General features: G+C 39.4%; 1 protein-coding gene across 3 annotated transcripts; it reads left to right on the top strand.

Annotated features, from left to right (window-relative positions):
* Positions 1-2180: 2180 nt before the first annotated feature.
* Positions 2181-14285, top strand: atxn2l (ataxin 2-like). Of its 3 annotated transcripts, none has more exons than XM_049467928.1 (24): positions 2181-2596; positions 2886-2992; positions 4920-4959; positions 5099-5155; positions 5336-5407; positions 5510-5684; positions 5796-5917; positions 6293-6384; positions 6587-6808; positions 7449-7810; positions 7963-8046; positions 8165-8296; positions 8442-8510; positions 8624-8688; positions 9037-9386; positions 10212-10281; positions 10379-10525; positions 10658-10721; positions 10827-10987; positions 11161-11293; positions 11497-11606; positions 12615-12797; positions 13163-13352; positions 13783-14285. In XM_049467928.1, exons 1-24 carry the CDS (start codon positions 2576-2578, stop codon positions 13839-13841), a joined length of 3087 nt encoding a protein of 1028 aa, XP_049323885.1. In that variant the 5' UTR covers positions 2181-2575; the 3' UTR covers positions 13842-14285. The 3 variants fall into 3 exon arrangements, with proteins under 3 accessions (XP_049323885.1, XP_049323886.1, XP_049323887.1); XM_049467929.1 differs by having other exon boundaries at positions 2183-2596; positions 8627-8688; XM_049467930.1 differs by lacking the exons at positions 2181-2596; positions 2886-2992 and adding an exon at positions 3340-3484.
* Positions 14286-14514: the final 229 nt, after the last annotated feature.

The following is a 14514-nucleotide window of genomic DNA, read 5'->3' as shown; positions in this document are numbered from 1 at the left end:
TCTATGATGGACTATAATCAATCTGTTTCTCTGCATGTTTTAATATCCTATTTTTACATTGTTCTTCAATGGTTAGGATCAAATCATAGCAGATATTATTTGGCTGGTGGGTCAGTCTCAGAGCTGGTGGAGTTTTTAAACACATCAGTGTCACTACTGGACTGAGAATAGACTAGCCAACTGTGTCCTATGACTATTGACAAACTAACACACACACCCCACCATGCCAGTGTCACTTAAGTGCTGTGAATGATTTACCACCCAAATAATACCTGTTCTGTGGTGGTTCTCCTGACCACCTGAACAAGGTAAAATAAAGCTAACAAAGTATGCAGAAAAATTACATTTGACGGGTGAAGCTAATGAGATGGACAGCTCATAATAGTGTGACTTGATGGTATGATAAAGATGTACCAATACTAATACTAGTTTGTGTAAAATGTTCCTTTTCTTTTAGAAGTATTGGCTCACACACGTAGTGATATGGACACTGTGAATAAATCAAATGTGAAGTTATAATAAATGTAGGCTATATAGCTCATTAATCTTAAAAGTCATCCAAGGGAATATACTGTTATGTGACTATGCAATCCTTAAGAAATCCCTTAGATAACACTTTTTTTTCTGCAACACACTTTAAGGAATTGTTAAGGGCAATCTTAAGGGAAAAATTAATTTAAGGTTGTTGCATAAAATCCCTCGGGCGATTCACTTAACTAAGGGAAAACGATTTATTGGCAGTAATACCTGTGCAAGGAACTCTGCTGTTAGAGAGCCAGTGTTATTATCACTTAAGAAATGTCTACCATAAAATATAAAAAGCAAGTAATTCCCATAGAAATAAATATCACACAAATAATAAACAGTGCTGTTTAATCCAATGTTAAATTGAGTTTATTCCTGTTTCTGCACTCCTGCTTGATGTATAAGTGCATGTACTGTAATATATATATCTAAATACAGCTCTGGGGAAAAATAAGAGACCACTTAAAAATTAAAAGTTTCTTTGTGCATTGTTCCTTAATTTTACCAAATTGAAAACCTCTGGAACATAATTAAGAGGAAGATGAATGATCACGAGCCATCAAACCAAGCTGAACTGCTTGAAATGTTTCACTAGGAGTGGTATAAAGTTATCTAAAAGCAGTGTGTAAGACTGGTGGAGAACATGTCAAGATGAAAACTGATTAAAAACCAGGGTTATTCCACCAAATATTGATTTCTAAACTCCTATAACTTCATGAATATTAACCTGTTTTCTTTGCATTATTTGAGGTCTGAAAGCTCTACATCTTTTTTGATATTTCAGCCATTTCTTATTTTCTGCAAATAAATGCTCTAAATGACAATTTTTTAATTAAAAATTTGGGAGAAATGTCTGTAGTTTATAGAATAAAACGACAATGTTCATTTTACTGAAACATATACCTATAAATAGCTAAATAAGAAAAACTGATTCAGAAACTGACATGGTCTCTTATTTTTCCCCAGAGCTGCAAATGTATATATGTAATATATAGAAAAAAAAACTTAATTTATTTTTTGGGGAGTTAGGGGGGAGGGAATTCTAAGGAAATAAAGTGTTAAGGGATTTTATGCAACACTTAAGGTAACTTTGATACAGAAGATGTAGGGGGTTATGAGGATTTTCCTTAAGGAAGCGCTTATGTAACACCAAAGGTATTGTTTCTGAAACACACTTACCTATCTTTAAAGGATTTTTAGGGGAAATGTTTCACTTAATGTGTTTTATGCAACCAGGCACTGGTTAGGGGACATTATAAAACACTGAAGGTGTTAAAACCATTTTTTAAAGGAAAATCAATGTATGTATCAGTTTAAATGCTGCTACTTAATTGAAAAAAGTAATTGTAAGAGTGTCAGAAGAGACCTTTAAACACTAAATGGAATTGATACGTGACATAGAATATATTTAAAACGGAACAGAACGTGCTTTCTGTCTGAAAACCCCAAAACAAGTGAATTAGGCATAAGTCAAACATTCCTGTGGAGGAAGGTCAACAACACTCAGCTACCATTTCAGCAGCGTGTCTGTGCTGGGCTGTGTGTGTTAGCTAGTGTTCATTCATAGCCTAATCTAATCCCACACTTTCTTTTTTCGGAAAATAAAAACGTCACGGTCAGTTTCGTGGTAATGAAATGAAAAAGCACGGCGGAGGACTCTTGGTTACAAAACGTCAATGCGTCATTAATCGAGCCTCAGCGGCTGGCGGACCAATCAAAAGAGGGCTTCTTGAAAAACGGGTTGCCATTATGTTTAAGGCAAATCCTAAAACGTGGTACCGGCTTTTTTAAATGAACAACTCCTGTTAGACACTCGCTTCTGAGTGCTCATGACATGTTTTAGCGATAAGGACATAATCAGATTCGAGCCTCTTGGACGGAAAACTCTCGAGGAGGGCCGGAATTTTCTGACACAAATCCCAAGGTTGAGCTAGCCAGGATTGCTAGCTGGTTAGCCCACAGCGTAGAAACCCCCTCGCTGCTGAGCCGTAAACCTGGGGGACTTCGGCTCGGTGACAAGCTAGGTAGCTTAGTTAGCTAGCAAAGAGCCATGTCTTTCCGCCGCCAGAATGTGAGTATATTGTATTTGTTTTTATTATTGTATAAAACAGTCAATATTTAACGTATATTAAGATGTTTTTGTCAAGTAAAACGTCTACAGTATGTATGTTTACTAGCTAGCTCGCTAACTGGCTAAGTAGCTAACCCAGCGAGGCTAACTTTGCTAAGTAGCTAGCTTTCCAGTAGCCGGTCACCCAGCCCAACAATATTAGCTTAGATAGCTAGCTAATCAGTACGTGTATATGTTAGTAAGTTAGCTAGCTAACAAACTAGTGTATTTGTTATTTATTTATTTGCAGCAACAATCTGGACCAAGTGGCCGCAGAACGTCGAATGGTACTTCTGGATCGGCTAACATGTCATCCGCAGGTCCCGGGAGCAGCGCCGCTAGATCAAACCCAGGAAGGTAACCTCAACCCGGTCACTCCTTACACTATAGTCCGAGGACTGTCATTTCAGCATGAGGCCTACCGGTGAAAGTGGGCGTGTCCTTTGCAACATAGCCCGGTGTAAATCTTTATAGAGGGGATCGGAAACGACCAATTGGACAGCGTGTTGTTGAGTGATCAGAGAATTATCAGTGAGAAAGGCCAATTAGAGGTGAGCGCTTTTGATTGACATTTAAAGTGACCAACGACATAAAAATGGTGTTATGAAAAGCTCGACACGCCCGCCCCTACGTGAGTTTTGAACCAATAGGAGCGTGAGAAATGTGGATTGACGTTGTAGCGGACCAATGGGCGCGGTGGAAGAGGACGGTAGCGAGAGATCAGTCGTGTTTTGTTGTTGTTTTTCTAGCTAGGTTAACCCATATGATAGTTAGATAGAGAACAGCGCACCGCTTCTCGATTCGCGTGATTTGACGCCGCAGAAGAAACGGAATGCACGTGACAAAAAAGTACCGACATTTATTTCCACTTTTAAGCTCGTGTCACTTGGCTTGTGGTCGAAACTGTGCGTTTTGGGCTGTAGCCGTGCGGTAGTCTGTGTGTCTTGTATTGTTACGATGTCATTTGCGCATCTTGCGCTAAAGCTAGCTAGCCTGCTAGCGTGTTATGTGGCGTTATTTAACTTGACGCATTGGCTTTGCTTGCGCTAACCAGCGGGATAAAGCCCACGCTGCTCCTGCCTGTGTTTAATACCTAGATGTTGAGTATTGTTCAGGAGGATTTTGTCCAAGGGTGGCCAGAGTATATCATCATATAGCTTAGCTAGCGGGCTGGTCGCTAGCATCGGTAATGGTTTGCTGGTCATAACACACAATGCAGTGTGGCAGGACGGTGATGGGTGGTTGTTTACTTCAGCTAACGTTACATGCTCTGTTTTGTTGCTAAAGGTCCGAAATGCCTTTCAGGAGCCGCCAGGCCATGTCGATGTTTATTAGTCACTCACTGTCAGAGCCCATAAGGGCTGTTCTGTAAAGAAAGAAAAGGTGCTGTGTGAAATGGGCGTTCTCTTAGATTAGCTAGTTAGCTTTTAGATACATGCGGTAGAGAGTTAGTAAGCTATCATTTGGTTTATGTTACATTAGTGATGTGTAGCACTAACCTAACATTGTAACAGTATTTAAAAATGTAAGGTTTATAGTTGGCTAAGTTAAACTTATTTTACTTTAATTCCAAAAATAAAGACTGTCCATTAGGAATATAACGCTAGTTACTTCAGCTTCAGGGCTTGGTAATATGCCTACAAATCTTATATGAAAACCCTATAATATCTCAGAGTATAATGCCTAATGTAAAAGTATCCTTTAGAGATTCACTGAAATGAGAATTTGTGGCAAAATCCAAATAAAACTGTACATGTGTTTTAACCATAAAAAATAGTTTGAATTATTGTTGTCTTGTTTAAAAACAAAAAAAAAAACAATAAATATTCAGTATCCATTTTAGTTTGAGATTTGATTGCATCCTCAAAAAAAGTTATGATTCAGTATTTTCTGGAAAGTCCTTTTTTTTGGCCATATTATGTTGTTTATTTAGAATATTTGACTCATCTTTAGATTAGTACTTATTTGCAACTCCAAAAAACAGAACATAATGTCTAGCGTGATACATTTTTTAAATGTATTTTGTATACAGATTCATTTTAATATAATCAATGTTTGACATCTTGCTCAGCCCTACTCAGTTCTTCTCAGTGGACAAGTGGACATGTCTGACTTTGAGCTGAGAACTCTTTCTTTCTCAAATCTTTACAATTTATGAAATCTTTTGGTGGACACGCACAATTTACTTCTAAACTTTAATTTGAAATTCACTTTTTACTATTGTCATACTTGATGATTGTTTCTCTATATTTTGCTGACAGTTTGTCTTTTGTTGTATTTCCAGGAACAGAAACTCTGTGAAGCCTCCCTCACAGTCTCCCCCTGTAAGCACCATAACTTTCATTATTTAATCCCTGTTATGCATTTCAACCACGTGCCCAGTCTTTTGTTATTTCTGAATATTTTCTTCTATTTGGCAAGTTCTGTAAATGTATGTGTGTAAATCTTTTGTATCCCTTTTAGGCATTTGAGGGTGTCTACAACAACTCCCGGATGCTCCATTTTCTCACAGCAGTAGTGGTAAGTTTTCTTGTGCTGGAAACCTCTGAAGTCTTTAATAGCAGTTTCCTTCCTCAACCAATGCCTGCATTAAAGTTCATCATGACATGCAGAATTCTTAATTGTTCTATATTTTTTGCTCCTCCATGCAGCCCTTTCATTAATTTCTCCGTTATTCACTCTATTTTTTTCTTTCTCCAGGGCTCCAGGTGTGATGTGAGAGTCAAGAACGGCAGTGTGTATGAGGGGATCTTTAAGACATTAAGCTCAAGAGTAAGTTTTAAGAGATTTGAGTGTCATCCTAATCAAGCAACTTCACAGTAAATGGAGTAGTCAGTTTATCATAAACTTTTTTTTATCTGTGCGTGCGCGCAGTGTGAACTAGCCGTGGATGCTGTACATAAATTGAGGACTGAGGAGGCCGATGGCTGTGGCGGTGGTTTGTCCACACATCCCAGGAGAGAGGAGATCACAGACACCATGATCTTCGGTCCCACTGATCTAATCACCATGACGTGTCGAGATGTAGACCTCAATTTTGCTACAAGAGGTGAGCATTAGTGTGGTTTGGTCATTAAAATCCTCTAAGGTGGCTACAACATATTGATCGCCAATTGTTTTGATATTGAATGTTTCTAATCCTATATCTTGTATGTTTTAGACACCTTCACAGATGGGGCAATCACCTCAACCAGAGTGAATGGTGACCACAGAGAGAAGGTGCTCCAGAGGTGGGATGGAGGAGACAGCAATGGAGAAAACTTTGATCTAGAGACAGACACTGTGAGTTTCAGTCTTATAAGTGTCCACTATCATAAGCATACAGGAAAACTAGGGATGGATCAAAATGTGTTATGACCGGCTTTCTCAAACCCTCTAGTCCTGGAGACTACTGTTGGTGGCAGATATTTGCCATCAAATCACAAGATTTTGACTTATCTTATGTTCGGAATATTCACTTCTATGATATTGATGCAGGGATTATTTAATTAATTAAATATTTTGAATTGCTAGTTTACAATATAGATATTATATCAATAATCCCTAATAAAGTAAACGGTCTTGGGTCTTATTGGTATCTTAAGGGCATGTAGAAGTATTTTTTTAAGAACTGTGCTCAGTACTGTACTCTCGCTTCTTCCTCTCTCACTGTATCAGTCTAATGGTTGGGATGCCAGTGAGATGTTCCGCTTTAATGAAGAAGCGTATGGGGTAAAATCGACCTATGACTCCAGCCTTTCCATGTACACGTAAGTCTCTCTCTCTCTCTCTCTCTCTCTCTCTCTCTCTCTCTCTCTCTCTCTCTCTCTCTCTCTCTCTCTCTCTCTCTCTCTCTCTCTCTCTCTCTCTCTCTCTCTCACTGACTCATTATTGTTCACATAATTTATTTTAGTATCATTGCCGGATAACATTCAAAAGTTGTTTTTTATTTTATTTTATTAAAACTTTCAGGGTTCCTCTAGAGCGGGGTAGCTCAGAGGGTTTCCGGCAGCGGGAGGCACGTGCTGCGCGATTGGCCAATGAGATCGAGGCAAGCTCACAGTACCGCCACCGGGTGTCATTGGAGAACGATGAAGGGAGAACTGAAGAGGACAAATACAGTGCGGTTGTGCGGAATGAAGGAGAAAGAGAAAGGGGCAGAGACAGCCCTGGCTTCTCCAGTGCTGGGAGCAGGTTAGTCTGCCCTGTTGTGCCTGTTTTCTGAGTAGTTTGTAAGGGTGTGACTGCACATTACAGTGTGTATTGCAATGCAAGACAATGTGTATTATAGTGATGAGCAATATCAGGCATTTAGAAAACAAAACTACATTAGATGATGCCTTGCAGAGTGGGCATCAACTTTCTTACCATATAGGCTGAAACATTCTGTAAATTTGTGCTCAGGCAGGGTCACAAACGTGGACCATAAGAGGTCATTTTTGCCTTGCAGAGTGGGCATCAACTTTCTTACCATATAGGCTGAAGACATTCTGTAAATTTGTGCTTAGGCAGGGTCACAAACGTGGACCATAATAGGTCATTTTTTGACCTCCAAACTTAAACTACACCAGCACATCTGGCTTTTTGGTTTTCCACACATCAGATCTGAACATCCTAATGATGCATATTGATCGTTACGAATGTAATGCCACGTAATGTATTATATAACATTATATGACCAATGTTGTATTAGAAACCCAGTGTAATTTAACTTTGGCTTTGTAGTTTATATGGTGGTATTCTAGCATTGTTTATTTTGTAATATTAAAATGAATCTAAAACACATTTTTAAGTCTTTTGATGTAAGATGTAATGTACATTTTCTGTCTTTTAGGGAGGGCAAGTACATTCCCCTACCACAGAGAGCAAGAGAGAGAGAAATGGGCTCATCCAGGGGAGAGAGAGACAGAGGTGGAGCCTCGTCCACGCTTCCTAATCGAACAAACAGACCAGGCCCCTCAAGCTCCTCCCCCAGGCCCCCTCTTCCTTCAGGCAGTCAGCCTCCTCCACCGTCTGACAGGAACTGTCCATTGTCCATCAGAGGAGGATACTCTCCTCATCAATCGCAGTGTAGTCCACCTGCTCAGCCAAGGCCCTCTGAGCCTGGCCATGCCAGTCCCCCTGTCCCCCACACACTCCCACATTCGCTATCACACCCACAGTCTCTCGCTGACTCTGCACGACCTGTAAATGGAGGTAAAATCATATTTATTAATTTTGGAGATTGTTATTCTAACAATTCTGACTGCAAAGTCCTAATGGTGTAATATTTGTTAAGTGAATTTATATATATATATATATATATATTTATTTATTTATTTTTTATTTATTTTTTTTTTTTTAAATAGTATCATCAAGAATGTCTCCCAAATCTCAGAGACCAGCACAAACCAGAAACTTACGCACATCCAACTCCCACTCCTCACCCACAGGTGAGCACATGTGAATGCACACACAGACGCACATTTCATCATTTACAGTTCATCTACTAACAGTAGTCAACACTGTCCAACCACCTTCTTTCTCTTCTTCTTTTTTTTTTTTTTCCAGTCTCACATTCCCCCAAACCTGATGCACCCACCCAGGACCCTCCTCTGAGTGCTCCTACATATCTGGACACCTCTTCAGTTACCATGCCAACCCCAAAGCCCTCTGGCCCCACCCCTCTATTCCCTGTAGATGGTGAGCTGCACTGATTATGATAATATATACAGTTATTCATGTGTTAACTTGATGGGTGGCAAAATAAAATAAATATATATTGTTTCCCCACGGTTCTGTCTCTCTCATCCGTTCGTTCATTTTTATGTGTCTCTTTCTTTCTCAGTAAATGAGATCTTGTCTAAAGAGAGGATGGAGAATCATGCCAGTTCACAGGATGGCAAGAGCAACAAAGGTAGTAATACTTTTTTTGTTTTTGTCATTATTTCACTGTTTTCCATTACATTATTAATTTTAGCCCAGTCTCACTGAAGCAAAAAAAAATGATTATTGTGTTTTTCTGGTCAGCAGCAACCTCTGTTCAGCAAAGGTCACAGTTAGAGGAACTTCGGAAGTTTGGAAAGGAGTTCAGGGTGAGTTTCCTTTGTTAATTTTGACAGTTGATAATGCTTATAGTCTTTTCTGTTTCTGTAAAATGCTTTCTATTAACTGGAAATAAAACAAATTCGCAAAACACTAATTTTAACACACACCTTAATTATCATTTATAAAAGTTAGGAAATTAGGAATTAGAAGTAGTTAGTTTGTTAGGGGTGTTAGGAGAGTAAGTGCTCTTTGAACAGCTCTGTCATCAGGAGTTTCTTAAAGGTAGTGAGGGATGCTCCTGATCTGGTAGTGGAAGTTACTTTGTTCCCCCATTATAAAAAAAGTCTGTATTGCTTTGTGTGAATGTTAGAGATTAACATTTTAATCTGTTATAGCTTCAGCCCAGCTCATCACCCTCCAGTCCCGGCACTTCAGTCACACCCAACGACCTAGCTCAACCCAACCCTGCTCACAGCACACAGACAGACCCCACTCCCCCGACAGACCCCAAATCTGCTGCACCTGCTCAGGAGCTTTTGTCAGATGAGTCAGGAAGAGAAACAGAGGGTACCGTGGCACCCACCACGCCACAGGTCACGCCCTCTTCTACACCTGCTATCACACCTGCAAGTGGCCCATCTTCCATTGTAGATAGTCAAACAGCTGTACCACCTCAGCCTGCAAGGACCCCGGGCAGAGAGGATGGCAGACCTGAGGCCACAGACCGAGTGGAGGGTGTTACTGAGTGAGTATAGACCTTTTGATTACTTGAGAGAATGGGCATTTCTACAGCGTAGAACATGAGGAATGATTTTTAAACATGGTCCTGTAGAGTACTTCTTCTTTCTCTTGCAATCTCAAACTCAAAAATGAATTAAATAATTAATCAGCTGATTAGTTTGGATCATTTTTGTTGTTAGTGCTGGTTAGTTGAGGTGTGTTGTAAGCAGGAAAAATCTCTGGAGAGGATACCTCCAGGACCAGGGTTTAGGAACAGTGGACTGAGCTGTGTGCCCTGATTTGTGTAATTCTCTGTGCTGTAGAGTTTGGTAATATGAAGTTATGATTGGTTAGTATATTGACTTGATTGACTATGCTCCAGCAGATGTTTAATATCTTTTTTTTATTTTTTTTATTACCCATTTACACCAGATAATAACGAGTGGTCAGTGAGAGGTGTGACCTGCTTTTCTATGTGTCCTATGTCTGAATTTTGTGATTATTTGGGCAAAGAATGCTGTGCGTATATAAAAAATGCATTTGTCGTCTTTTCCTCAAACCCTAATGAACAACAAAATGCAATTGCCCAGCCTGAGAACTGTGCACTATGATCGTGTAAAATCAAATCATCTTCAAAGAAATGTTTTTTTTTTTTTTTTAGATGTTAGAGCAAAAAAATCTTGCAGGGTGCAAACAAGGAGAGTTCATATTTGTCCCTGAGCACCCTGGGTGCTCCCTGGGTTGAATTAATGCATAAAAGTGTGTTTTAGATACATATGGAATTCAATATGTGTTGATGCCAAGGGCCTTAGTTTTATAATGTATTGTCTCCCTTTTTCGTCTTCTGCAGGCAAGTAAAGAAGTCTACACTAAATCCCAATGCCAAAGAGTTCAATCCCAACAAAGGCTCTCTCTCTATGGTGAGTGCATTCAGCTAATACGTTTTTTTTTTTTTTTTTCCAGAATAATAAATGACGATGTAGTCCTGTTTCTAAAATATATTTTCATGGTTTTCAGGTGAAGCCTTCGGCAGCACCAACGCCCCCTCGGCCTACAGCTCCAAGCCCCTCTGTGGTGCTTCAGCCTCCTGCAGGCCAGGGAGCTATATACAGCCCCCCGTACCTGAGCTACGTCTCACCCATTTTGCAGGGCCATTCTGTACAGGTATACACACGTTTAACAATGATCTTGTTAAATATAGTGTATAATATAAGAGGGAGAGACAAAAAAAGAGAGTTAAGAGAGATTTGTTAACAAAGGCTTGTTAATTAATGCTGGTTTATCTGTCTCCACTAGACACCTCCAATGTACCAGTATGCTGTGTCGACTGTCAGCCAGGGCAAATTCCCCAGAGCTAAAGGTAAACACACCTGTCACACTTTATCATTACATTGCTATGGTGCATGTTATGCACCTTGTGCATCATGATTAGAAAAAAAGTCTGATTCAATCATCTCTCCCGCAGGCTCAGTTGTGACCAATCGCCCCGATCACAGCTCATCAGCGCCACCTATGATCCAGCAGGCAGCGTCTGCAGCAGGTCCTCCTCTCGTGGCTTCTCCTTATCCCCCGTCCTACCTGCAGTACAGTCAGGTCATCCCTGCCATGCCCCACTACCCTGGACAGGTACCCTGATATTCTAAAACACACACACATACACACAAACACACACACGCGCACACAGAGACCTTGAATTGAATTGGTAAATCTGCCAACATTTTATGTTCACTGATGTCATATTAATTCCACTAATCTAATGTCTCACTTTCTGCTTTTTTCTCTTCTTATTTACCTGTTAGCCGGTATACTCAATGCTGCAGAGTGGTGCACGGATGCTAAGTTCTGGAGGTCACCCACAGACCCTGGGCCCACCAGGGCCTCAGTATCCTGGTCAGACCGAGGGGCCCCCAGGAGCCCAGCAGGGCATGTATGGTGTGTATGCAAAAATGCTTGCATTAGTCATACGTCCGCACTTTTTTTATTTACACCAGTGTTCTTTTTTTCTGTTCTTTATTTTGTATAAGGTGCTGTTTATGTATATTAAAAAGGTGTCCAACAGAAATAAAAGATCTGTGTTTTTCCATTTTACATAAATAACAAATAAATGACATTTTGCTTTTTTGTTTCATTTCCAGCTCCTCAATCATTCTCTCATCACTCAGGCTCTATGCATCCTCCTCAACCCTCCAGCACCCCTACTGGCAGTCAGCCACCCCAACAGCACCCCGCCCCTAGCCCTGGACAGGTACTTTATTTTATTTTATTCAATTTTGTTCCTTTTTTAACATTTGTACAACTTTGGTTTAGACTAAGGCTACATCCTCCCTTTTAAATGTTTCCATCCATGTTCAAAACACAATGCTTGCATGAGAATACTGTAAGAGAAGACACCAAGAGGAAGGAATGAAACACGGGTTTAATACAAGTAGTATTGTTATACAAGACCCAAAATTACAGATTTTATATGTATTAACTAAGCACTGGTTTTTACATTTATCCTTTTTTAAAACATGTCCACAACAGAATTTTTGGAGAGTTTTCAATAATGAATGATTTTCAGTCTTGGTTGTGGAGAGTAACCTTGTGCTTCACAGTCTCAAACACACTTGATTCAACTAGCAAAATTGAATAATTTAATTATTTTGACCAATTCTGTAGCATAAATATATATTAATTAAAATATGGCTTGACTGGCCCAGGATCTCCATACATTTAAGGTTACTATAGGGCATATATTTACTTATTATTATAGGGTTAATTACATTTAGGACAGTCGCAATAGTTATTTTTGTTTGTACAATAGACTGTCCCAAAAATGATTGTAATAAACATGGTCATATTTTGATGATTTTAAGCCAGTGAAATAATGATGTAATCGCATATTATAGAAAACTGACTGTTCAAAATAACTGACGCTGGTACATTAGTCTAATAGCACGTGCATCTGTGAATGTGTTTGTGTATTATGTGAATTTTTTTTTTTTTATTTGTGTGCCTTTCTCTGAGCTAGTCTCTCTGCCATTTGAATTGACCCTCAGGGACAAATACTGTAATCTGAATAATAGGGAAGAGGACCAAACTGTTAATAAAGAATATCTAGACATTGGAATGAAAATATACATTTTTAAATATAAAAATGCAATATTAATGGGCTCTTCTTGCTCAGAAAAGTATAATTAAGAAGGTAATGGTCATCAGTGAATGTTTCTATGGTTATATTAACGTCTCTCTTTCTTTCTCCTTTCTCTCCAAGTCTGGTCAATCGGGTCCTCAGCCTCAGACTCTGTACCATTCAGGACCGTTGTCAGCACCAACACCACCTAACATGCCTCCAGGCCACAGTTCACCTCAGGCCACCTATCCCCTTCAGGGCTACAGTCTGCCAGGACATCAGCCACTGCCCCATCCTTACCAGTCTATCAGCCAGCTCACACAGGTACTGTATCATAACACTCTGTCCTAAGTTTTACATTGGTGTATATAGTGAACATATTCTAATCATAATCTCTTATGAGGATGAGGAGGAAAAGTATTAAAAGCAGAGGAGGATGTGAAAATGAAAAAGTAGCTCAGTCTGACTCCAAACGTTGAGAGTTCTTATAGCTTATTTCACACTTAACAGCCCACATGGGTTCACTCAGTCACTCAACACAGTAATTCAAAAACTACTCAGCGCTCTCTCTCGTGGCACTTTTACTTAAATATACACTGTCATTGCAAGGGACCCAGTTGTGCCTTATTAAATCATCATTAAATCTCGCTTATAATCTCTGTCTCATTTTTTCCACTCTTTCATTGTAGGCTCATGTTTCGGGAGCTTTGTCAGGTCCTCACCACTCTGGAGGACATGGCCCACCACATATGATGCTTCTTCATGCCCCTCCACCTCAGCAGGGCCCTGGCTCTGGGCCAGGCCCCCAGCATCCACCTCATGGACCCCCACCACAGCAGGGAACCCATCAGCACTACACCTACATCGGACACCCCCAGGGTAAGGCGTCTTGATTTATATGATGTTACAATCATTTTTTTTATTATTATTAGAAATATTATGCTGTAGTTCAAATTATAATTCACTGTATATGTAAAGAATCATTGCTATGGTAATACAGGATTTACCGTGGTCCTGGTTGTCTCCTACTTAATTTGAAAATGTATTTCTATGGGGATTTTACGCTGACAAAAAATAGGTGTGGGAGTTCCCAAGCTTCTCGCTGATTGGAAAACTAACCCATGGCATATTATTTTAATTGAGTGTAATCTTGCATAATCAATTTAGTGCAGTCAGTACAATGTGTTTTACATATATATTTATATTGCTGTTATACTTTTTTCTTCTTATAAAAAGTAATGCGATATACATGGACTGCCTGTTTAAAAATGACTTTTGTCCAACTGAACATTGATTTTTGGTCTCTCAGCTGTACAGGTCCAACCCCACCCTTCCCAGCAGATGCCCTTCCATCCCCCTGGAAACTGAGAAATACAAGTGAGATGAAGTGCACCTCAAACTGCCCTTGGAGGGAGGGGAGTTCCTCTTGCTGACCCTGGACAAGGCGTGGACACACTAATAATCATACATGCATCTTCTACAGACAAGAGATTTTTTTTTTATTCTTATCTGTTGGAAGGACAGATTTTTTTGTTTGTTTTGTTTAAGCTGAATGGACAGGGGCACAGTATGTGTCTAAAATTGACACATTGAGTGAATGATTGATGAATGAATAGATGAATGAATGGGTGAGTGTGGGTAAGTGTGTGTAACAGAATGAAACGGCTCAAGCTGAGTGAGACATTTTATAAAGATAGTATGATTTTCTCCCTTCCTCCTCGACCCCTTAATTAAATAAATAATAAAATAAGTTTTAAAAAAAGGAAAAAAAAAATAAAATGTACAAAAAACAAATAAAATTTCAAACTCTCAGAGGTGCTGTTTGTGTATTGCTTTTCATTAGTTTAGCTAAGTTTAATTACATAAAAACTTCCTTATAACTTTGCTATCTGATTTGTGCAGGTTTTGTTGTACAGTACACTTTCATGAAAAAGGATTGTTTTTTTGCTCATATGAGTAGTAAAATCCTTTTTGGTTGTCTTGGAACTGAGAAATGTTATGCATGGAAGTTTTTTCTCCTGTGATTTACAGCCTCATCCAT

The sequence above is a fragment of the Astyanax mexicanus genome, chromosome 19 (assembly GCF_023375975.1).
Source record: "Astyanax mexicanus isolate ESR-SI-001 chromosome 19, AstMex3_surface, whole genome shotgun sequence".
Classification (NCBI taxonomy): domain Eukaryota; kingdom Metazoa; phylum Chordata; class Actinopteri; order Characiformes; family Acestrorhamphidae; genus Astyanax; species Astyanax mexicanus.
Note: the sequence above shows the minus strand (reverse complement) of the source record. Positions and strands in the feature narration are given on the sequence as shown.